General features: G+C 42.9%; 1 protein-coding gene across 1 annotated transcript in view; it reads right to left on the bottom strand.

Moving 5' to 3' along the window:
* The window catches only part of TTC3 (tetratricopeptide repeat domain 3), a gene marked incomplete in the record, with an annotated part of 2,769,029 nt that overhangs the window by 1,384,249 nt on the left and 1,361,660 nt on the right, over positions 1-23,120 (bottom strand). The window contains 1 exon segment of the mRNA XM_044072025.1: positions 2,873-2,940. Coding sequence (XP_043927960.1) covers positions 2,873-2,940 — 68 coding nt within the window.

Here is a 23,120-nt window from a genome sequence, read left to right on the forward strand (position 1 = left end):
AAAAAAAAAGGTTTTGGAAGCAAGTTTTTAAAAGATAATTGAGTAAAGTATACAGAATATATGTGCGCGCGTGTGTGTAAATACATATATATACACATACGTACACACAAAAACATGGGTCTGCATCATTAGACCGAATTCTAATTTGAGTGAATCACAAATGGTCAATTATTTGACAGAATAACAATCAACAAAGAAGTACCAGAAGTGTGTAGACAGTATGTATTGGTGTCATTTAATACCACAGGAGTTATCAGAAATGTGAGTCTAGAAAAGTGTTTGGTTTGGCAATGGCTACCATCATGTCATATCCTCAGATCTATACATGTTTCTCAGCACTGACTCACTGTGTGTTTTTTTTCCTCCATGGCTGTGCAACCGCGAGGTGAGTACAGAGCTTTGTCAAATTCCCCCAACTACTGGAGAATACGGTAGATTGCCCTCCTGCAAAAGTAGTGCTATTTACCTATTTATTGTTTTACATATGGCCACCAACATTATAAAAAATAAACTAGTTAGTGCAGAAAAGAGATTTCAGCAAACATAAATGCATACAACTAAGGATACAGAAAATAGGGCAAGAGATGGCAAGAAATAACTTGAAGCTAACAAGGTATCTGCACTACTGGAATCAAATATGTTGGAAGGGAAAAGTGAAAAATTGAGAAGAAGCCAAGCAAGTGTTTGAACTGCAGGTCAGAGAATGCCTTCCATATCAGGAACTGTTGGCAGAATATATAGAGAAAGAAAGGAGACTAATCCGGCTCTAGCAGAATTTTTTAGTGGAATCAATAACAGAATATGCTATTAACAAAGGGAAAATGAATAAAGACATATGAACTATTATGCGATAACTATAAAAAGCAAACAAAAAAAAAGGAAATTAGAAAAGACTGGAAGAAAGATTAGAATGACACTACAAAACAGCAATTGAAGGAAGCCTGTAAAGTCTCTAGTACAGAGACTTTAGGATATTTGTGTAAAAGTACATATGTAAACGTTCATGGAATCAAAGTAAACCAGAGTGGATTTTCACCTCAAGCAATATGCAGATGTTGGTGATGTGAACAGAACAGAAGAAACTGGGAATACATTTTTGGAATGTGTGGCGTTAACAGGGTTTAAATACTCACTACAGAATGCCCTAACACAACTGTGAAGCTTATTACATTAAGCAGATAATATGGCTTTGTGGTGCCCAAGAGATGGACTCCTAACTGCTTGTCTAGGCACTGGTGCTTCAAGGCAGGGAGGGAGGAGTAACGAAGGGGAAGGAGTTCAGTGCACTCAGAAGTGGACAAAGATGTTTAAAAGGAAAGTCCCTTCTGGAAGTGAAGGAAAATCTTTCACTATTATCTCATTGCTTCATAGAGTGTGTACAAAAGTGATAAGGGGACACAAACCTGATAGCTGCCTGGATGATGTCCCCTCATAACCAACCCTTGCCCCAATGATAAGGGACAAAATGGCCGATTGGCTAGGGGGGGGGCTGAAGATATACAGCCAGCAGTGGGGTGTAAAAAACAGACTATTTTAATGAGTTCTGTCCAGGTTTAGAATTGGGAGGATATAGTGAGGCCTTACAGATGTATTGGCTACTAGCAGCCAAAGAAAACAATTACACAGAAGTGGAGATCAAACATAAGTACTAACTACTGTAAAGGAAATAAAAGACTTAGAAATAGGATCATTAAAAGATGAAGGGCATGATTTCCATAAAAATAAATGGCACATTTGGGTAAAAATAAAAAAATAATGGTCAAACAGGTGACTAAAATAAGCAGGTTGTTAGGAAATTAAAGTATACCAGTATGTTTTAAGTCACAAGAGTAAAAGAACACTAGGACTGTATGTATGACACATGTACACAGTAATGGAAAGTGTTACTGAGACTTTCATTGTTGTTAATGTAAGCAAGTTCGTGTTTCAAAATTAACAGTGATGAGTAAGTTGTTTCAAAAAATATTTCCAGATGGAAAAACTAAAGTAGACTAGTTGTTGGAGAGCTGAGACCCAATGTTTCTAGATCAACCAATGGAAAAAAATTAAAAGAATGGGATAGAATTCCATTAAGCTATTTGCTGACAGTAACAGTCCAGATGATAATCTCCACCTAACAAAAACTGCTGTGCTGTCAAAGTCAGATGAGTTTCCCATAAGACAGGGCTACCTAAATGAATTTACAACCTGCTGCGATCACTCCTGAAAGATCAATGTATATACACCTTGGAAGGGGAAGAAACAGAACCACACTGTCTTTGGCTTAATTATGAATGTGTTCCAACCAAGAGCACTGGTGGAAGAAGCAAGTGCCCTGAATCTAACTGATATGAAAAGATTTTACAGCAACATTATCCCAAGATAACTAAATATTAAAGACAATTATCTGATGAAAGACGATGCTTGAAATCTTTCCCAGATTTTGGCCATCTCTATCTTTCAATATACTTCAGGCTCAAAATTATTCAATATAAGTTACCAGTGAAAGTTCAATCTAGGAAGACCATTGTGGTGGTTTATGCTATACAAGGCTGTGAACCAAAAAACTATGTCTGCCAACTCTGCATGCCCAGATACCTACAGAATGGCTTGTATCACTATCACACATTCTTGATCATATATATATTTTTTAACACACACGCACACACACACAGTATACAGTATAAAGAGGACTTAGTGTGCACATGAAAAGGCAATCATGAACATGCGCTAACACTTCAACTGCATTCTAGACACTGTCATAATATGAAAGATGCCCCTTTCCCTCATTAATTCAAGCTATGACAGACTTAACGAAGACTGTTTTTGTTAAAGGTGACAGGGCAAGTATCAGTGATTCAACTTTCAAGAACACAACTGATAAAATACTTACAAAGCATCGTCTTCTGTGAATATGGTATCATCTTCATGGAAAAAGCCTCCAGAAAGTAACAGAAGAGACTGCAAGAAATAAATAAATTAAATATTTTAAGACATTTGTGTTTCACTTATTACCAAACCATTTGTCATTAAAAATAGTGAAAAATAAACACAAATATAGTGGCAAAGTATGCCATGGCCTACTCATTCAACCTACTAGACAAGATGCAAGTTTGCAGATAAATAGTGGTTTGCATTTAACCAATTCCTCAACATACCAAAGTCCACTAAAATTTTGAAATTACAAAAAAAATAAATATCAGCCAAAAGGTTGACATAACCCAAGACAGTATACAATATAAATGCTCTACATACCCCCAAAAATGGGGTATGCAAGGACATGCTTGAATAGATCATTGCTGCAGTATCCTAAGCTACCATAGGGATGTATCCTAACACGGACTGGACCTTTGGCCAGCTTCCAAAACTTTACTGCACCTTCCAAGTGCAGGGCTCAAGGACAGTGGTATAACGGCAGCAGTATAAGCACCAAACACTTACAGCTTGCTGTCTCAGTAAAAGGGAGGTTACAGCTCTGCTAGGTATGTGCTTCGAGAATAAGTGATGGGAAAAAATTTACCCTGGCATAAAATCAACAAAAAAGAAGGGTACAGATGGAGAATGTTTCTACTGTAAAAGTGTTATATTTAAACATACACTGTTATGGTAAGTTTACGTACACAACAGTACTATGTTCATAATTAGATAACTGTTGCAGTAAAACAAGTAGGAAAGTATTCCTCCCTTTGTATTTGTGCGCAACATCAATGTGGTGTTGTCTGCGATTACTAAGAGGGTCCTGAAGTCCAAAGATGATTTAGAGATATGAAAGCATTTATTAGGGCCATCCCTTCTTTGACCTGTATGTGCTTCGATCTGTACTACCATTTCCACAGACCATGGACTTTCACCCCCACTGAATACAGCTCCACAAAGTCAGAGACATTGTGGTCACAGACTGAGAAGGAGTTGGAGGGGGAAAAGGAAGACATGGGCTGACAGACAACTGATTCACATACCAGGGTACCTCCCCCTTTATAAAACATAGCATCGAGATCTGAAAGGTTAGAGAATCATGAGAATTGTAGACATTATGAAACCTAGACTCCGGATACATTCCCTGGAAAATTTCAAGAGTCTGGCTGGAAAAAACAGGAAATGTTCCTTGTAGAATAACGAAAATAAAATATGAACAAATAAAATTAAAAAAAAATTAAATAGACGTCTACCTTGTCCTGTAGAAGAAAGAAACGCATTTAGAGATTTATCTAGGAGGCAGCCTAGAAACACTATCCTCTGAGATGGAGAGATAGAATTTCTGTAGGTTTACTTGAAATCCCAGACTGAGAAAAATATCCACGGAAAAGATTCTTGACAGCTCCAGAAAGAGTCTGCAATGAATGGATGTTGTCTAAAGGTGGAAATATATGAATGCCCTGTAACTTGAATGCACTTTGCAAACCCTCCTGGAGTTGTTGACAGTCCTAAGGGTACAGTAGAAAACTAAAAACTAAAACCAGAAACACAAAAATCTTAAAAAGCAATTGAAATCTTTGTGATAGGCATCTGTTACATATACATTTACAAGAAAGTTGGAAGACGGAATGAAAGGTAACAGACTGTAGAGAACATTTTGAATTTTGGAATCTTGAAATGAAGGTTTAGAAAAAAAGAGGTTTAGAAAGAGGTCTCCATGTTCCTTCTTTCTTTGGCATCAGAAATATTCATGAGTAAAATACTTTAATTAATCTGGAGGAACCACCTCTATCAGCCTTTAAGACACTGATTGCTCCAAAACAGGATGAAATATAGAGGTTTGACTGGACAGGTGAAGATGAAGAGGGGGGCCCTTACAGCTTCCTCTAACTTGTTATATTAGGCACAAAAGAAAATAATCCAGTAATATGGAGAATGATTAAATGGACAGTGTTTTTCTCTCTTGCTCTTCCTGTTGCAGTGTGCAAAACTGATCTAATATTCCAACACTGCTGGGTCCGTGAGTAATATCTTAGCTGTCTGTGTAACATCAGCTTAATGTAAGACTTTTCTGAAAGCTGTGAAATACAATAGATAATTCAATAGCTTGGTTCACAGAAAACTATGCAACTATAACTGCTTTTGGCATAAAGGAGAGACTGGTTTTAAGGCTGACATTGTCTTTATGGAAGGCTAAGAAGAGCTCTGTACATAAAGTACAGTTTTGTACCTACCATAAATGTAGATGTCCGATAGGAATGCATCTGCAGTCCTTACAAATGGGTTGTCCTGTCGTCAGGCAGCCCTTCGGTCGGCCGGATTCCAAAGTCTGGGTCTGGCCTCGGCTGGTGTCGCACTTCACCCGACGTCATAGCTGCAGTTATTCGGGTATAAAGGCATCAGCCGACGCCATTTTCCTCAGTGTTTCTTGCCCCAGATGCCAGGTGCCCTCTTGGAAGGCTAAATTTGGATAAATGCCAATGATTCCAAATAATAGAGAGCAAACACAAAAAATAAGCATGTATGTACATATATACAAACAAATACACCATAATAGATTCCCCCAGCTAGCTATAAGATGGGCAAATACCCTAGGAGCACCACAGAGGGGAAGTTGGGTGGGTAATCCTGACTGCAGATGCATTCCTATCGGACATCTACATTTATGGTAGGTACAAAACTGTACTATGTCCTTCAAGGATGCATCTGCAGTCCTTACAAATGGGTAGAATACCATAGCCAAACTGGGGGAGGTGGAAACAAGAAGTTATGGTGTAGTTAGGATCCCTTGCAAAACAGCAGTGGCAAAACCTGCTCGGGATCTAGAGTATAAAGGTAAATTATAATGCTTGGCAAATGTATGCACGGAGCTCCAAGTAGCAGCCTCTAAAATGTCCTTGGTAGCCACTCCTCGTAAGAAGGCTGTGGTAGTGGCTGTAGCCCTTGTAGAGTGAGGCCTGATGTTCTCTGGAGTTTTCTTTCCATGGTAGGAGTAACAAAATCTAATGCAATTTCCTATCCACTTGGAGATTGTCTGTTTTGAAATTGCTTTTCCTTCCCTTCCTGTTGCATATGCTACCAGTAGCTGGTCAGTTTTTCTATTGCCCTTGGTCCTGTCCAGGTAGTAGCGTAATTGTCTATGTACATCCAAGGTATGCAGCAGTCTTTCTCCGCTGTTCTGTGGGTTGGGGAAGAATGTAGGTAGGTGGATAGCCTGATTCAAAGAAACTCTGGAGACCACCTTAGGCATAAAGGAAGGATTTGTTCTCATGGACACTCTATCTTGATGGAAGATCAGGAAGGGTTGTACTGCCATTAATGCCTGAAGTTCAGATACCCTTCTTGCTGAAGTGATTGCCAGCAGGAAGGCAGTCTTCCATGATAAGTATTGTAATTCTGCTGTTGCTGCTGGTTCGAAAGGAGGAAGTGTCAATTTTTCTAGCACAAAGTTCAAGTCCCATGCTGGTAATGGTGGCTTTCTAGGAGGCTTTACATTTTTAATTCCTCTCAGAAACTGTCTGAGCAGAGGATGTGAGAAGACAGGAGGATCCAAGTCGTATTCTGCTGAAATAGCTGATGCATGAATTTTTATGGAGGAATAGGACAGGCCTGAGTGGAAGAGCTCTGCCAAGTATTCCAGAATGTTGGCTATGTTTACCAGTGACACATCTTCTCCTTTTGCAGTACTCCAAATGAGATATCTTTTCCATTTTGCTGAATAATTTTTTCTTGTTGAGGGTCTGCGAGCCTCAAGGATAATGTCTTTAACCCTTTGGGATAAATTAGGGTTAATTGGTCTTATGCAATGTTCCAGGCAGTCAGCTGCAGAGTTTTCAGGTTTGGATGCAGAATGTTGTAGTTGTTCTGTGTTAACTGCAAGGGAACCAGGGGTAGTGGCCATATTTGTTCCCGAGACATGCTCCTCAGTAATGGGTACCAATGTTGCCTTGGCCAGTCTGGAGCTATCAGAATGATCCTTGGACGGTCCTCTTTGATCTTCAATAGCACCTTGTGCATCAAAGGAAGCGGTGGGAATGCATATGCTGTCAGGTTTTTCCAACTGAAGGATAGGGAGTCCACCTTCCAAGCAAGTGGGTGGTACGTCCTTGTGCAGAATTTTTTTAGCTGGTGATTGCGTGGGGATGCAAATAAGTCTATTTCTGGAAGCCCCCATTTTCTTGTAATGGTTTTGAAGATGTCCGGATGCAGCATCCATTCATGGGCATCCGTGGTAGCCCTGCTTAATATGTCTGCTAGAATGTTTTCTTTTCCTGGTACAAAAATTGCTTTTAACTGAATGTTGTAGCTCAGGGCCACATTCCAGAGGTCCAGTGCCATCCGGCAAAGAGGATACGAATGTGTGCCTCCCTGCTTGTTGATGTACCACATAACTGTGGTGTTGTCCGTCCTTATCAATAGACCTTGTTGGAGGAATGGTCTGAATGCCTGAATTGCCAGTTTTACTGCCAGCATTTCCTTTAGATTTATGTGTAGGTGCAGCTGGTCTTGAGTCCATAAGCCTTGTATGCACTTGTCCAGTATGTGTGCCCCCCAACCGAGGTCTGAGGCGTCCGTCGTGATGGTTTGGCTTGGTTGAGTACTGTGGAAGGGCAATCCTGTGTTTGATTGACAAGCCTGAGCCCACCATAGGAATTCTTGCTTCAGGCATGGAATAATTGGAATCTGGGTTTCTAAGCTGTGCTTGTGTTGAGACCATAAATTCCTTAGGTACCACTGTAGTTTTCTCATATGCAGTCTGGCATGAGGAACCAATATTATGCAGGATGCCATGAAGCCCAAGGCTTGCAGTACTTTTCTTGCTGTCAGATGGTTCTGCTTTGTTAATGCCAAGAAGTAGAGAGGTAGCTGCTCCTGTTTTTCTACTGTTAGGAATGCCATTTGCTGTGATGTGTCCAACTCTGCACCCAAAAAGGTTATTCTCCGGGATGGTATCAGTTTTGACTTTTTTTATATTGACTGTGTATCCCAGGGCTTGTAGCAGGTAAATGACCCTTTGTAAGTCTTCTGCTAGCTTTTGTTGTCCGCTTGTATCAGGCAGTCGTCCAGGTAGGGGTAGATTTGGATTCCCTGAAGCCTGCAATGAGCAATTACTGATGCCAGGCATTTCGTGAACACTCTGGGCGCAGTAGATAAGCCAAAGGGCAATGCTGAGAATTGATAATGCTCTGATCCTGCAAGAAATCTGAGGTATCTTCTGCAATTTGGTCGTATGGGGACGTGCAGGTATGCCTCCTTGAGATCTAGAGTTACCAGCCAAGACTCCTTGCCCAGCATGGGAAGAAGCTGCTGTAGAGTCAGCATTTTGAATTTCGGAACAATGAGGAATGTGTTTAAAGCGGACAGGTCGAGAATAGGTCTCCATTTGCTCTCTTTTCTTGGTACCAGGAAGAGTCTGGAGTAAAATCCTTTTCCTTGCTCCATAAATGGTACCTTTTCCACAGCTCTCATTTTTAATAATTGGGATATTTGTTTTAGAGCTTCTGCCTTTTGTTTTGGAGGTAGGTTTGGCATTCCTCTCTTCCCTGGTAGTGTATGGAAGTGAAACCTGTAGCCTTGGTCTATTGTCTGTAAAATCCACTTGTCTCTTGTGATGCAATGCCAGTTTATTGAAAATAAGGCTAGCTTCCCGCCTAAAGGTGCTTCTAGTTGCTCCCTGGTAGGCGGTGCCAGAGCCAAGTCACTGTGATTGTCCTGTAGGTGTGGTGGTGGCTGTGTCCGTGGCTGCACTTCGCTGGTTGTTACTCTGCCACTGGCGTCCCCTGTAGGCACCCCTGGATTGGTTTCTGCCTCTTGAACGCCTATTCCTGCCCCTGTGAGCTCTGGATGAGTCTGGAAAGGACCAATTCTTGGAGGGCCAATTCCTGCTAAACCTTGGCGGTTGGACCTGTAAGAAATCTTTTACTGTTTGGACAGATTTTGCCTTCTCTTCCATCTTCTTCAGCACCTGTTGTGCAGGAGAGCCAAACAAATTGATCTTATCCATAGGAGCATCTAATAGTTTGGACTTGACATGGTCTGGTAAGGCCTGCTCTTTTAACCATGCATGCCTTCTGATAACTGTGCCAGTCATGGCTGATCTAAAGGAAGCCACCAGTGCATCATAGCCACATTTTATGGAATGGTTACTGACTTGCTGAATGTTATGTACCATTTCCTGAACAGATTTTTTGTCTAATGATTTATCAGAGGACAGTTTTTTGGTTAACTGGTCTAGCATAAATTCTTGATACTGGATCATGTGAAATTGACAGTTCAAGGCCCTAGCTGAAAGAGTAGCAGAAGTGTAAACTTTTTTACCCCATCTCTCTAAGGATCTGGATTCCCTTTCTGAGGGGAGGGGGTTCTTAGCAGAAGTAGCTGCTACAGCCTTGGGTCCATGGGAGATAGTCTCGGGATCTGCAAAAGGAGCCTTATATAAATGGTAATGTGTGTCCGGGACCCTGTAGTATCTATCAGGCTTAGCAGGGGCCGGAGGTAGAGAATCAGGAGCAGTACAAGCATCATTAAATGCATCATCTACAACAGAAAGAACTGGAGGAATGGCTAAAGGCCTATGTTGTGGTAAATGCAGAAAGGTTCTAAGCCTTTTTCTGGAGTCTGAAAAATCCTGGCCCTGCCACTGAAATTGTTCCCTCATAGCATGCAGGGTTTCCCCAAAGGAAAATTCATCAGGCGGAGAGGCTGAAGGGATGGACTCTTCAGCATCAGAGTCTTCATAAGGGGAGAAAGGAGCCTCTGGAGGGTCGGAATCAACTGAATCATCAGAGGAATCATCTGTAGAAAGTGGCTGAGGGGGCTCTGCTCTAGGCCTCTTCTCTGGAGGTGGCTGAGAGGCCCTGTGTGGTTGAGGTTGGGATCCCCGGATTAAAGTAATGAGATCCTCTGCTAAACTAAGCATTTGAGAACTAGAGCTGGGCCTGTGAGTGGGGGTCTTAGCAGGCACAGTCTTAGTAGCTTTAGCTGCTTTAGCCCTGGCAAAGGCCTTAATGGACATGGCTGCAGGAGGCCTAGCAGCTCCACGTGCAGGGGTTGAAATATCCAAGGGAATAGTGTCATTTAATTCCTGAGAAACTGCAACAGCAGGTGGGTTTTCTGAAGCCGATTCCACCAGGTTGGAAGAGGCCTCGGTAGAAGGTAAGTTTTCAGCTGAAGGAAGAACCGCTTGCTCGGTTTCAGCCGAAACCGAGACACTCGCGCGGTTTGCTTAACCGCGGTTTCGGCCAAAGCCGCGGACCGCGAGTGTCGGTCCTTTTCCTTGCACTTTTTAGACATTTGCGTAGTCGGAGGATCTGACGGCATAATATAAGCAAAACCGGAGCCGAAAAACTCCTCAGCAAATTCAGACCGACGTCTAAGCGTCCGCCGGTTAAAAGAAGCACAGGCTAGGACAAGCTGCTACGTCGTGGTCTGGGCCTAAACAGGGTAAGCAGTAAGAGTGGAAATCTTTATGAGGTATTTGTTTCTCACAAGTTAAACAGTTATTCACTTTTTCTGACATCGGCTGAGGCAAGAAAGAGTCCCCAACGGGGTACTTAGCTTTTTAGAAGTCTTCGTAGTCGTATTCGGTAGTAGTAATCTCTGGTTCTGACCGACCGGCACTTGTGAACAGCTTCTGCTTCGGGCGCCACACGGCAAGAAAGACTGAGGAAAATGGCGTCGGCTGATGCCTTTATACCCGAATAACTGCAGCTATGACGTCGGGTGAAGTGCGACACCAGCCGAGGCCAGACCCAGACTTTGGAATCCGGCCGACCGAAGGGCTGCCTGACGACAGGACAACCCATTTGTAAGGACTGCAGATGCATCCTTGAAGGACATCTGCTTGGAGGAAAACTCTCTTGACAGATGTAATGGCCAGCAAAAAGGCAGTTTTCCAAGTTGGACAGCAGAAAGCGGCTAAGGCTGTAGGATCAATTGGTGACCTTCCACAACATAAATCAAGTTTCAATGCAGTGCTACTCCTTTTCTAGGTAGTCTCAAATGCAAGACCCCTTTTGAATAAGTGTTTTACCAGTTGCAGGTATGCCAGTAGTGGGTCCAAATGTGAGCAGGCAGGCAGGAATGGTCAAACAGGAGTACATTAATGCACTCATGGGCCACTCCTGAATTAAACAATTCACTCAAATTCTGTAAATGGAGAAGCAGACACAGTGCTGGGGTGATTTCCTAGAAGCAGTATTCCTAGCCTCCTTAATGTATGTTAAGCTCGTCCTCAGTAAACGGGTGCCTTAAAGGGGAAAAAGTGTCAAATCTGTCCAGACTGTAAGCTGCAAAGTCTTCAGATTTGGAAAAAGAAGAGCAACCTGTTCAGGGATAAGAGGATCCATAAAGTTTCTTTGTGGACATCTGCATGAGGAGAGTTAAACTCAGTGCTGCTATCAAGATCTTTGCCACTTTCCTTTACTTTCTGGATCCTCCCTCCTCAGGAAGTAGGGGGATCCAAGGGAATTAATAAAAAAAAGACAAGTGAATTAGAAGACATCCACTGCCCAAGCATCTATATGGTGCCTGTGAACAGAAGTTTTTCAGCAGTGTGTTGCTTTGACAGGCAAACAGGTCTATCCTCATAAGCCCCCCACCCCCGTATGAGAACCAACCACAGCCCCCCACACGCACATACACACACACCGGCATGAGTACCAACAATAAGAAAACATCTGTGTAATATCTTTATGTGTGACTCCACTGCTGGCCTGCTTAACTAATCTGCCACCAAATTTAACAGTGAAAGGATGTAAACTGCCTTTAGGGCCATCTGTGACTACAGTACTAGCTCCCCAAGAAGTCATGGCCAACTGCAGAACAGGTAACAATAAGCTATCCTGTCCCTTGATGTTGTACCACATGTTCTGTATAGACACCTATATTATTTCCCTTTTCACCAAACTGGGTTGAAGGTTTTGAAAGCCAGCACCACAGCCATCATCTCGTTCATATTCATGTGATGCATCCTTTGGGTTTCATCCCAAAGGCTGAGAACTTTGAGGTTTCCTGAGTATACTCCCAAACCTGACCAAAGTCATCTGAGGTTAGGACTTGACTGTATGGTTCTGTGGGAAAGGCACCACTTTGTAATGTCTGACATGCACAGACCACCATTCCAGCTCCTTGGAATGCAGAACATGTGAGGAATCATCTCTTCCAGAGACAGACTGTTAGCTCCAAGGGGGCTTTGATACTACATGAGTTTTCTGAAGTGCTTGCTGGCTATACTTACCTCTAGTATGATACAGGCCACAAACCTTGGTGCTGTAAGACATCCTCTGGCCACGACACTTCTCTTGTGCTATTTTGTGGACATACTGCATCAAGTATATTACCTTTTCTGGGACTGTGATATGCCCCTGGCTGCTCAAGCCCTTAAGTGTCCATAAGAATGGTGCTCTTAGGGAAGAGTAAGAGAAGATTTTTGAATGCTAAAGGAGAACAAGAGACTTCAGAAATGCAGGGCCCTATCTATCTCTTCCAGTGATAACACAAATATAAGGCAGTTGAATGGTTAAAGATAAATGTGATTTTTTTTTGTCCTGCAATAAGCATTTACTGAGTAACGACCTTTGTGAAAACTCTGAGTGAAGTAGGTAATTTAAAAGGTAATGAGGTAAAACAGTAGTAGGCGACCTCACCTCAAACATTAGGAAGAACCTATGGTCCCTGTGGATAGGTGCATAAAGGTAGGCATCCTCTCTCAAGATAGTACTGTTGTTTAAGTAAACTTATCATAATAGTAGATATTTGAATGATCACTGTTGCAGTAGCCTTAGCTACATGGGTTATTAACCTGCCATGGACATAACAGCCAGCCAGCTTCCAAGGCTTCAGGGCACTTTCCACGCACTCAGTTAGTTGGATCAAGCTAATATGATTAAAAAGACAGGTTTGGATGCCAACACCTTCAGAGCTTTCATGCCAAGGGAGAGGGAGACTGAGCCCTGAAAGGACAATACTAGGATCAATAAATAAATATTCACAGCCTGGCATGAACAACACACTGCAGCAGTGATTATTTAAACATCTACTGCTACGGTTTGTTTACTTGCACAACTGTACTATGTTCATCATAATGATCCCTGCTGCAGCAGCCCTAGCTATAAGGACAGATTACTCTAGCTTACTGTACTTGGGAAGTGAAAGAGGACGGGTCCAGGAGTCACTGGAGATTGGTCCTAGCAAAGTCTAATCTAAGCCTAAAGGAGGAAACGAGCATGTAATGCCTATTATGCAAAATCCATTTAAAAACATTTTGACATGAAAAAGCATAGAAATGGGAGGATCCATGGGCAGATATCGTAAAATGTCTGATAAATGCACCTTGACAGAGGAGTAAGAAAGGCCACAGGATAGCAATACACAAAAATATTGTAAGACCAGAGAACAACTAAAGTTGAATGTATGCTAGTTATACTGCATGCACCAACTAGAAAACTTTTTTTATTTGCTAATATATGATTTTCCAGTAGCATGTTTTCTTGCCTCTATTAGTACCTGCTGCACATTCTCAGTGAGCAGGCATATAAGAGGAATTAATACCCTATCATCCACACAGTCAGCTGAAGTTGATGGGGGTTGGGGTGTACATTTAACACCCCTAATGTATTTTCAGCAGATCCATTCTGTGAGGAAGCTTGTGGTAATTGCCCTTGGCCATTTCCAAAAGGAAGAACCAGGCTTGCCTGGGCCAGAAGCGAGTCACCACAATGATCTTGGGGATTTCTTCAGAATCTTCAGAAGTACCCTGCATATCAGGGGAAAGTGTGGGAAAACATACAGGAACATTCATGTCCAAGGGAAAAAAAGGCATCCATCTTCCCTGCCTTCTTACTTGGAGTCCTGGAACAGAATCTTGCCAGTTGACTGTTCAGAGAGAAGGCAAAGAGGTCTACTTGAAGAACTTGCCACAGATGGATTAAATCTTGAAGACACCCTGATCTAGTTTCCATTCATAAGTACCTACCCCTTGTCCTACTCAACTTCTATGCCCACAACTTTCCACTGACAGAATGCAAGATGTCTGTAGAATATGTGCTGTGAAGCTATAGACCAAACTAACATGACTAGATTTACAAAGGGAGTATTGACCTGGCTTCCCCTTGCCTGCTGATGTACCACAAGACTGTGGTATTATCCGTAAAAACTTGAAGAGGTCCAGATGATCAAAGATGATTCACAGAGTTGAGTGCCTTGATTAGGGCTAGCATCTCTTTTACATTTATGTGCTTGGATCTGTCCTTGGGGTCACACACCTTGCACTTTGATCCCTCCTGAAACTGTTCCCCAAGCAAACTCCAACACATCTGTGGTGACTGACTGCTTTGGAGAAAGAAGAGGGAAACCTAGATTTAGTGAAATTTGCTGTCTCCACTTCTCTTCTGACAAACCCCAGCACTGGGATTTGAAAAAATAAAGGATGTTGGTGCTGGGACCAAAGATCTGTCAAATACTGTTGTATCTTTCTCATATGGAGTCTTGACGGTGGTATCATGTGAATCATAGATGCCATGACCCCAAATTCTGAGGAATTAAGTCACAGTGACCAAAGTCTGAATGAAAACCTTAGAAACTGACCTAGACATTCATCTATTTTTCTCCTGTAGAAGAAAACCTCTTTGAATTGAGGAGTTTAGCGGACACACCAGGAACACAATCCTGTATGCAGCAGTCAAAAAAGACTTATGAATATTTTCTTGAAATCCTAGCTTGTGAAGGAAACCTCTCATCTACACGAGTGATATCTGACACTTTTAAAGAGACTACAAAGATAAACAAGTCACCTAAATATGACCAAATACTGATACTATGCAGCCTGCAATGAGCAATAACTGGAGCTAGACTCTTTCAACTATCCACTGCACCAACAGTGTTCACAAAGAGTAAGGCAGAGAAAGTACAATTGCTTAAGTCCTACTTACCTGTAATAGTAGATGTTCATAGAACATACTGCCTTACTGATATATGGCTAGTAGTGTCCTGTTACCCTATCTCTGACAGCCTACCAAAGCTCAGAGCTTCTCCCCCTCCCTATCTGTTGGTGTGATGGACCAATCACCCTGAGAGTACAGGGACTATCTTTCAGACACACAGACAGGACCCTTTCAATTTTCTAGTGTCAAGAAGGAAGAGAGATAAAGACACAAGCTTGTGAAAATCTACTGTTCCAAACCAAAAACCACATTCACACACAACAAAAAGGGAAGGTGAGCATAAGGAAGTGGTAACTCCAACCCTAATCTATGTACCTGCAAAAAAGGGGGATGGTGAGTGGGTACTGCAAGTAAGGTAGTGTGTGTTCTATGGACATAGTACAGTTGTGTACACTTACCATAAATGTAGATGTTAGAGTGTATTCACTGTTGCAGTCATTACATTTGGGTAATCTGCTGGCAGGTTGCCCTCAGTCGGCCTGAATTCCAAAGTCTTGGGTCCTGCGTCGGTTGCTGTCTTCTCTTCCATGACGTCAGGTCGCCAGGGGTATATAAAACATGCAGCCAACGCCATTTTCTTTAGTTTTTCTTGCCCCTGATGTCAGGTGCCCCCCAAAAGGTAGCATTTTATATATATATATATATATATATATATATATATATATATATATATATATATATATATATACACACACACACACACACACACACACATATGCATCAATATAAACTTTACCTTCATCTACAAGCAAATACACCACATAGGTTGTAGAAGATAGAAAAGGAAAGATGAACTGTAGAATGACAAGGGGATGGCGGGAGGGTAACCTAGACTGCAACAGTGAATACACTCGAACATCTACATTTCTGGTAAGTGTACACAACTGTACTATGTTCTTCGTGTTTCACTGTTGCAGTCATTACATTTGGGTAGAATCCCAAAGCTATGGTTGAGAGGCTGGAGCTAAATAGCATTAGGTGCGGCTATAAGGCCCTGCAGCACTGCAATGGCAAAGCCTGCCCTGGACTTAGAGTAGAGAGGAAAATGGTAATGCTTTGTAAACGTGTTAACAGAACTCCAAGTAGCAGCCTCTAGAATGTCTTTGGTTGGTACTCCTCTGAGAAAGGCTGCTGAAGTAGCTGCAGCTCTGGTGGAATGAGACCTAATACCCTTGAGCACATGTTTACCATGGTGTAAGTAGCCAAAATGGATGCAGTGGCTTATCCACTTTGAAACTGTCTGCTTTGAAATAGCCTTTCCTTCTGATCCTGCAGCATATGACACTAGTAATTGCTCAGTTTTTCTTAGAACTTTAGTCCTGCTCAAGTAGAATCTTAGCTGTCTGTGTATGTCCAAGGAATGCAGAATTCTCTCCCCTTTGTTCTGCGGATTTGGATAAAAAGTTGTCAGATGAATTGTTTGGTTAAGAGCCACATTGGAAACCACCTTAGGCATAGAAGTAGGATTTGTCCTCAGAGACACCCTGTCTGGGTAAAATATGATAAAAGGCCCTACAGCCATGAGAGGCTGTAGCTCTGAAACTCTTCTTGCTGAAGTAATTGCTAATAGCAGAACTGTCTTCCATGATAAGAACTTTATATCAGTGGTAGCAGCTGCTTCAAATGGAGGCAGGGTGAGCTTTTCCAACACATAAATGAGGTCCCATGAAGGCAATGGTGATCTTCTAGGAGGCCTTAAATTTTTGGCTCCACTAAGATACTGCTTTAGTAAAGGATGAGAAAAGATTGGTGGCTCTGTATTGTAATGAGCCGAAATGGCAGAGGCATGGATCTTGATTGATGAGAAAGATAGGCCTTTGCCAAGCATCTCAGTTAAGTATTGTAATATCTGAGGAATATGTGGTTCTGTTGTATCAGTTCCTTGTGCTTGATTCCAAGCACAGAATCTCTTCCATTTGTCAGCATAAGATTTTCTAGTACTAGGCCTTCTGGCTTCCAAAATGACATCCAATACAGCTTTACTGAGAGGTGTCGTTTGTATGATTACATGATTAGCCATGCTGCCAGGTTCAGGGTCTGTAGTTGACAGTGCAGGATCTGATTGTTTTGCTGGGACAGTAGTTGTGGTTTTTGAGGCAAGGTCCAAGCTGGGTATTGAGACAAGTTCCTTAGGATTGGGTTACCAGTATTGGCGGGGTCAGTCCGAGGCAATTAATATCTCCGGCTTCTCTTGTCTGACTTTTAGGAGGATCTTGGGTAGAAGAGGCAGAGGAGGAAAGGCATAAACTGATAGGTTTTTTCCAACTGAAGGATAGGGCGTCCACTTTCCATGCTTGTCTGTGATAAGTCCTTGTGCAGAATTTTTTCAATTGATAATTTTGAGGAGAGGCAAATAGATCTATGTCTGGGCTCCCCCATTTCTCTGTTATCATGCTGAAGACTTGTGGATTTAGTTTCCACTCGTGAGGATCCATAAGGTTTCTGCTTAAATCGTCTGCCAGAGTGTTTTGTTTTCCTGGCAGGAATAAAGCATGAAGATGTATTTGGTAGGTCAAAGCTGTGTCCCACAGTGCCATGGCTAATTTGCAAAGGAGGTATGAGTGTGTGCCCCCTTGCTTGTATATATATATATATATATATATATATATATATACACATACCATGACTGTGGTGTTGTCCGTCTTTATCAGTAGTTGTCCTGGATGAAGTAAGTCCTTGAAGGCTGTTAGGGTATTCTGAACAGCTAGCATCTCTTTCTGGTTGATATGTAGATACATTTGTTTTGGTGCCCATATGCCCTGAACGCATCTTCCTGCCATATGGGCCCCCCAGGCATAATCTGATGAGTCTGTTAAGGTTTGGCTTGCAGGGGGTAGAGTGAAGGGCCGTCCCATGTTTTGGTGACAGGCCTTTGCCCACCATAGAAACTCCTGTTGCAGGCAGGGAATGAAAGGAATCATTGTTTCCAGACTGTGTGAATGTTGACTCCCTAAACTTTTTAGGTCCCATTGAAGTTTCCTCATATGCAGTCTTGCATATCGAATTAGTAGGATGCAGGATGCCATGAAGCCCAGAGCCTGCAGAATTTGTCTTGCAGAAGACTGGGTTTTTGTTGCCATCAGTTTGAAGTAACTAGGCAGTTGCCTTTGTTTGTATGGCATGAGGTAAGCCATCTGGGCAGTTGTATTCAAGTTTGCACCCAGGAATGTTATCTTTTGAGAGGGTACCAGCTGTAATTTCTTTTCGTTTACTGTGTACCCTAGACATGTTAGAAGCCTTTTCACAAACGCCAGGTGTCGTAGAAGAGTGTCCTTGTTCTCTTGCTTGAATGAGACAGTCGTCCAAGTAAGGATATATTTGTATACTTCTTTGTCTGCAAAATGCAATTACTGGTGCTAGGCACTTTGTAAAGACCCTGGGCGCAGTAGATAAGCCAAAGGGCAGTGCAGAGAATTGGTAATGCATTAAGCCAGCCTTGAATCTGAGGTATCTTCTGCACGACTGTCTTATTGGGACATGCAGGTATGCCTCTTTTAGGTCTAAAATCACCAGCCAAGCATTCTTGCCCAGCATAGGCAGAACCTGCTGCAAAGTGAGCATTCTGAATTTTGGAATGTCCAGATATGTGTTCAAAATCGATAAATCCAGTATTGGCCGCCAGGCCGCCTTTTTGGGTACCAAAAACAGTCTTGAGTAAAAACCTTGTCCTTTTTCCTGTTCTGGTACTGTTTGAATGGCCCCCATATCCATGAGGGACGTAACCTGTTTCTGTGCCTCTGCCCATAGATTTTTTGGCAGATCTGGCCAACCACTTGTCATTGGCAGTGTGTGTAAATGGAATCTGTATCCCTGTGATACGATGTTTAGTACCCACTTGTCCTGGGTTATTAACTCCCAATTTTGAGCAAAAAGTGCTAATTTTCCCCCTATGGGTGCTGCCAAAAGATAAGTGCTTGGTGTAGGCAGAGGAAGTCATTGGGATTGCTTTCTGTAGGTTTGCGGTTTATCTCTTCCAGATTTGGAGGTGGATGAGCCTCATTGCTTTGACCTGTATGAGTCTTGCGCCTGGTATCTGGAGCCCTTAGGGCATCTGGATTTGCCCCTCTGAGCTCTGTGACACAGGAAAGGACCAATTTTTTGTAGGCCAGTGTCTACTGAATCTGGGTGGCTGCACTTGTAAGAAGTCTTTAACAGTTTGCATAGACTTTGCTTTGTCTTCCATTTTCTTTAAAACCTCTTCTGCCTTAATACCAAACAGAGAATCATGCTGTAAAGGTGCATCTAGCAATTTAGCTTTAACATGGTCAGGCAAATTTTGTTCCTTTAACCAGGCATGTCTCCTAATCACAGATCCAGTAACTGCGGCCCTGCAGGAGGCCTCCAAAGAATCAAAACCACATTGCAAAGTATACTTTCCAACTTGTTCAGCTGCATGCAATAATTCCTGCAATTCTTTATTTTCTGCACATTCTGAAATAATCATCATTTTCTGTTTCAGCAATCCCATAACATGTTGGTACTTAAGCATATGAAATTGACAGCTTAAGGCCCTGACTGCCAAGGTTGCAGATGTATAAACCTTTTTCCCCATCTGTCCACTGCCCTTGAATCCCTGTCAGAGGGGGTAGGGTTTTTTGCTGTTGAGGCCTGAACTCCCTTTGGACCCTGTGAAATAGTTTCAGGATCAGCAGCAGGGTTTCTAAATAAAAATGTATGAGAGTCAGGGACCCTGTAATATCTGTTAGGCTTACTGGGAGCCTGAGGTAAGGAGTCAGGGGTCAAGCTTGACTCCGAAAACACATCAGCCACAATGTCTAAAACGGGGGGAATGGCTAAAGGCTTGTGCTGAGGGAGAAGGAAATCCCTGAGCCTCTTTTGATTCTGAGTAGTCTTGACTCTCCCAGTAAAAATGCTCCCTCAAAGTATGCAAGGTTTCTCCAAATGAATAATCATAATCAGTGTCTTGCCTAGGCCTCTTATCTGGAGGGGGATGGGTACCCCTGATCAAGGCAATGAGGTCTTCAGCCATTTTGATCTGTTTTTTAGGCATGGAGGCCTATGCACGTGGCTCATGCGTCATTTTTTTAGTTTTAGAAGTTGCTTTTGTCTTTGGTTTTGCAGCTGTCGTCGGTTTGATGTACAAATGTTGAGGTCTGAATACACCCTCAGAAGCCGGTGACTGCTCAGCGGTTCTGGACCCATCTGAGGGAGATACATCCGTCGGTCCAATACCTTGAGTATCTTGTGGCATGCCGGACTCCAGATGGGTGTCGGTAGAGGCCTGCAACTCGAAGGCAGTGGGTATCAGGGGCTGCGAAGGCGCGACTGGCTTAGGAGAAGCTTCATTGCTGGTTTTGGATCTCGACTGCCTTTCTCTGTCCTTTTCTTTGCATTTTTTTATGTACTCTGGTAGTCAGATTGCTATCCGATGACATTTCTGGGTGGTTAAATCTGTTTCCAAAATGCTTTGATGCAAAAATATACCGACGCTTAATAGTGCGTTGGTTAAATCTAGCACAAAACCGACAGCCAGACACGTTGTGATCAGGGCCTAGACAAGGAATACAGTATAAATGGAAGTCCTTATGAGGTATTTGCTTCCCACAAGTAATTCAATTATTAACTTTTACTGACATTGATAAGGAGCAAGAAAAAGTTTCCCCAACGGGGTACTTAGCTTTAGTGAAGACTTCGGTTCTGAAACTCAAACTCGAATATTTCAGTAGTCGGCTGACCGGCACTTGCGAAATGCTTCTGCTTTGGGCACCGCGCGGCAAGAAAGACTAAAGAAAATGGCGTCGGCTGCATGTTTTATACCCCTGACAACCTGACGTCATGGAAGAGAAGACAGCAACCGACGCAGGACCCAAGACTTTGGAATTCAAGCCGACTCAGGGCAACCTGCTAGCAGATTACCCAAATGTAATGAATGCAACAGTGAAACACGAAGACATCTACTGTTACAGGTAAGCAGGAATTTCCAAACTGTACTATGTTCAACAAACACACTGCTTTAGTGACTTATGGGCATTTTCCAAAAGCTTATCCAACCTGGAAGGAGGAAGGATAAGGGTCCAGGAATCCCTGGACAATGGTCCTAGCGAAGCCTGTTCTGAATTTAGAAAAGGCATCCAATCTTGTACTGCTTCATAAAGTACAGAGTATAGATCAAGTTCCTGCCTCTAGAATACTTCAAGCTCAGTCCTTTCCAATATGCCACTGTAGAGGAAAAGGTCCTGGTAGAATGTGCCCTTACCTTGCCTGGGTTCGCAATGCCACGATAGGTGTAACAAGAAACAATACCAGAGAACAACCATCATAAAACTTTTAGTTATGTACTTACCATAACTTTAGATGTTTGGGATCCATCTCGCCTACATTCTGTACTGATGGGTTCGGAGCCGATCCTCGGCTCCGACTCGGCACGCTATACTATAGAGCGAAGTCTCTTATTGGCTGAGCTATTCTACATCCCAGGATGCACCACCACAGCTTCCCCAGATCTTGTTTGTCCGCACACATGCACACACACATAGACTGTTGATATAATATTGCCAGGTGTTTCAAGATGAAACGGCTAAACTTGAACCGTCCGGCCTCCTCTGATCTCCAAGGCAGGGAGAAGGAGGGTGGGTTATTAGGAATGTAGGCAAGATGGATCCCAAACATCTAAAGTTATGGTAAGTACATAACTAAAAGATGTTATGTGATCCTATCTCGCCTACATTCTGTACTGATGGGACAGCGTCCCTAGCAACTGATTCCTGGGTGGCTCACTGGAAAACACTCCTGAGAACTGTGGAACCGAAGGAAGCTCGCCCCCGAGATGCCACGTCCAATTTGTAATGAGAAATAAATGTGTGAGGAGAGGACCAGGTAGCCGCAGCACAAATGTCACTAATGGCAAGCTTAGAATGAAAGGCTGTCGAAGTAGCCATAGCCCTTGTAGAATGAGCTTTCACTGAGGTTGTAAGTTCTTTATTAGAAAGGAAGTAAATATGGCTGATACAGTCCCTGATCCACTTGGCAATAGTGACCTTCGTGACAGCTTTGCCCAATTTATTGTCCAAAAAGGACACAAACAACTGATCTGTTTTCCGTGTTTGGTGCGTCCTATCTAAATAAAAACGCAATTGCCTGTGAACATCCAATGAGTGGAAGATGTATTCCGCTCTGAGTAGCTTGGGAAGAAAACTGGAAGTTCCAATGATTGTTGAAGACAAAAACTAGAACAAACTTTGGGAACAAAGGATGGATTAGGCCTGAGGGATACTCTATCCTTGTGAAAAACCAGGTACGGTGGTTTGACACATAGGGCTTGAAGTTCCGAAACTCTTCTGGCTCATGTAATTGCCACCAAAAAAGCAGTCTTCCAAGAAAGAAATTTGAAGTCACAAGTTGCTGCCGGTTCGAAGGGGGAAGAGGTCAAAGCACCTACTACGAAATTAAGATCCCACGGTGGAGCGGGATGAGAAATCGAAGGTCGTAGCAGCCCAGCACCTTTCATGAAGGCTTTACACAACTTATTGCTCATCAAAGGTGGGTCTATACTTTCATGAAAATTAGAAATAGCTGCCAATTGAACCTTGATGGTAGAGACCGAAGAACCTTGATTGAATAAAGAAGCTAAAAACTTCAAAACTTCTGACACCGGGGCAGTAATGGGATCTAATCCCCGGAGTTGTGCCCAAATAGCGAATCTCTTCCATTTGCTGTTATACATTTTTTTAGTCTAAGTCTTGTGGGCCAAAGACAAGATATGTATGACTTCCGAGTCCAAAACATGGTTCCTGACTATAGTCGGAAGTGGAGGAACCAAGCTGTTAACCTTAACGAGTGAAGGGACTGATGAAGCTGTCCCGACTGGTGGATCAAGAGGTCTGGAACCTGGTCCAGGAACCATGGACCGTCCAGTGCATATTTCCGAAGAAAGGGCAGCCAGACTTGACGAGGCCAGTATGGGGCAACTAAAATCATCTTGCTCTGCAAGTGAATCGCCTTCTGGATCACCCTGGGAAGAAGGGGAACCGGTGGAAAGGCGTACAGTAGGCCGGTGGGCCAAGCTTGGACTAGGGCGTCCGTGGGAAACTCCCCCGGGACTGGGGTGAGAGAGAAGAACTGTTGACATTTTGTGTTGAGAGGAGTTGCAAAGAGGTCACAACAAGGAGTTCCCCATCTTCTGAAAATCTGAGTTGCCACTCTGTCGTTCAGAGACCACTCGTGCGGGGAGAGAATAGTTCTGCTCAGTCTGTCGGCTATCACATTGGATCTCCCCGGAATGTGTGTTGCTACCAGAAAACGTTTGGTCGCAACCGCCCAATC

The sequence above is a fragment of the Protopterus annectens genome, chromosome 5.part0, assembly GCF_019279795.1.
Source record: "Protopterus annectens isolate FY-2018-M chromosome 5.part0, PAN1.0, whole genome shotgun sequence".
Taxonomy (NCBI): Eukaryota; Metazoa; Chordata; order Ceratodontiformes; family Protopteridae; genus Protopterus; species Protopterus annectens.